Below are 1949 nucleotides of genomic sequence, written 5' to 3'. Positions count from 1 at the left end.
TCGACGTCGATTCGGTATTAAACTTGTATCGAGGTCTGACACGACTCACGACTCTTGCAGGTACACGGTGTCCGCGGGCAGCAAGCCGGGCGACAACTACCTGGGCCTGCTGTACCGCATCGAGGTGAGGGAGGGCGAGGCCGCCGAGCCCGCGCTGCGGCTCATCATCAAGGGCATGCCCAGGAGCGAGCGGCGCCGGGAGGAGACGCGCATCGTCATCTTCTTCGACAACGAGTGCAACATGTACCACACCGTCCTGCCGGGCCTGAACCGCTTCGTCACCGGCGCCATCGGCGTGGACGAGGTGCGCGGCGTGAACGGCGCCCACGACTCGTTCCTGTACACGGCGCCGTTCCACCACGCGCACCAGGGCGGCGTCGAGGGCGAGGACACCATCGTGCTCGAGGACATGAGGCCGCTCGGCTTCACGCTGCACGACCGGAAGGTGGGGCTCGACGAGCACCACGTCCGCGGGGTGCTGCGCGCGCTCGCCTACCTCCACGCCGCGTCCATCGCCATGCAGGATCAGCGGCCCGAGGAGTTCGCCAAGCTGCGCGGCCACATCAGGGAGACGCTGTTCTGCGCGAGCAACCCCTTCGCGTCGCACGTCGACGATATGGTGCAGCGATCCTACGGTGGGCACAGGGAGGGCCGGCGCCGTGCTAGTCTCATCTAGAGTCTCTTCGACCTGACGAGGAATAAGTTAGACTGTCTGGGTTACAGATTACATCAAAGAAAGGTTTCCGGAGGGAAGCGCGGGCCACATCAAGATGAAGAGTCTAATGGAAGGGTACATGGGAAAGATGGCTAAGCTGACCGCCGAAAGCGAAGACGGCGGTAACGCCATACTCCATGGCGACTGCTGGACCAACAACGTGCTCTTCAAGTACAGCAAGGTGCGTCAAGTTGTGTCAGTGCGATGCCGAACCTCAATTCTAATCTCGTTTCCGACTGATCACATTGAGGACTTCCCTTCTTTCAGGCGGGTTCTGTAGAGGAGGTGTGTCTGCTGGACTTCCAGCTTGCCCGATTCGGGCCGCCCGTCTTGGACATCGCGTACCTGCTTTACTGCTGCACAGTCCGCGAGTTCCGCGACAAACACCTCGACAAGCTCCTCAGGGAATACCACGACCAGCTGTCCGCCAACCTGCGGCGGCTGGGCAGCGACCCGGACAAGGTGTACTCTAGGGAGACCATGCAGGTGAGTGAGAGTGACGTCGCAGGTAAAGGAAGTCCCCCACAATATGTGACCCTAATGATGCACTTCCTTGCTGTCCAGGCGCAGCTGCGCGAGCGCATGCGCTTTGGCCTGGGCATGGCCGTGATGACCGTGCCCCTGTTCCTGGCCGACTCGGACGAGATCCCCGACATGGACGAGCAGTTCGACAAGGGAGCGGACATGAAAGAAGTCATGGACGTGGAGAGCAAGAGTGCGCCCGAGAGGAACAAGCGCATCAGCGACGTGCTGGAGGAGATGATGGAACGTGGCTGGATATGACGGGTGACAACAGCAGCAATAGTGTCAGGCGAGCCGAGATAGGGGCTGGCGAAGAGACGCTACATAAGTTACCACTCAGACGATTGCCATCACTCACTATGCAACCAAAAAGTCTCAGAAGTTGATCCATCTGTCCAAAAAGTGGGTGGCAGGTGGCAGCAGCAGCAACAATAACAAACGAGCACATTGTTGTTAAACCTGTCACCCCTTTTTCGGAAATTAATGAGGGGGGAGGGGGGTGTCATCACGATATTTTATCAACACAGGGTAAATTTCTACTTTAAACCACCTATGATACAAATGAAATTCAAAGATGATATTTTAAAATAGTATTATTGAATAAACTTATTGAACAAATCTGATCTGCCTGGCAGCGCCTGTCTGCTGCACGTGGTGGTCGTTCTGCTGATGACACCCATTCGCCCCTTGCATCAATCGAGGGTCGAGATCT

The 1949-nt window shown here is 57.5% G+C and overlaps 1 protein-coding gene across 1 annotated transcript; it reads left to right on the top strand.

The window, feature by feature from the left end:
- Positions 1-60: 60 nt before the first annotated feature.
- Positions 61-1854, top strand: LOC113208855 (uncharacterized; the record flags this gene model as incomplete). Its single annotated transcript, XM_052276950.1, is given in 4 exon segments — positions 61-635; positions 724-896; positions 983-1201; positions 1280-1854. Coding segments are annotated over 4 exon segments (1186 nt in total), but the record flags the coding sequence as incomplete, so codon positions are not given.
- Positions 1855-1949: the final 95 nt, after the last annotated feature.

This window comes from Frankliniella occidentalis, unplaced genomic scaffold (genome assembly GCF_000697945.3).
Source record: "Frankliniella occidentalis isolate FOCC.00 unplaced genomic scaffold, Focc_3.1 Scaffold5135, whole genome shotgun sequence".
NCBI classification, from domain to species: Eukaryota; Metazoa; Arthropoda; class Insecta; order Thysanoptera; family Thripidae; genus Frankliniella; species Frankliniella occidentalis.
This window is presented reverse-complemented; position numbering and strand designations above follow the sequence as displayed.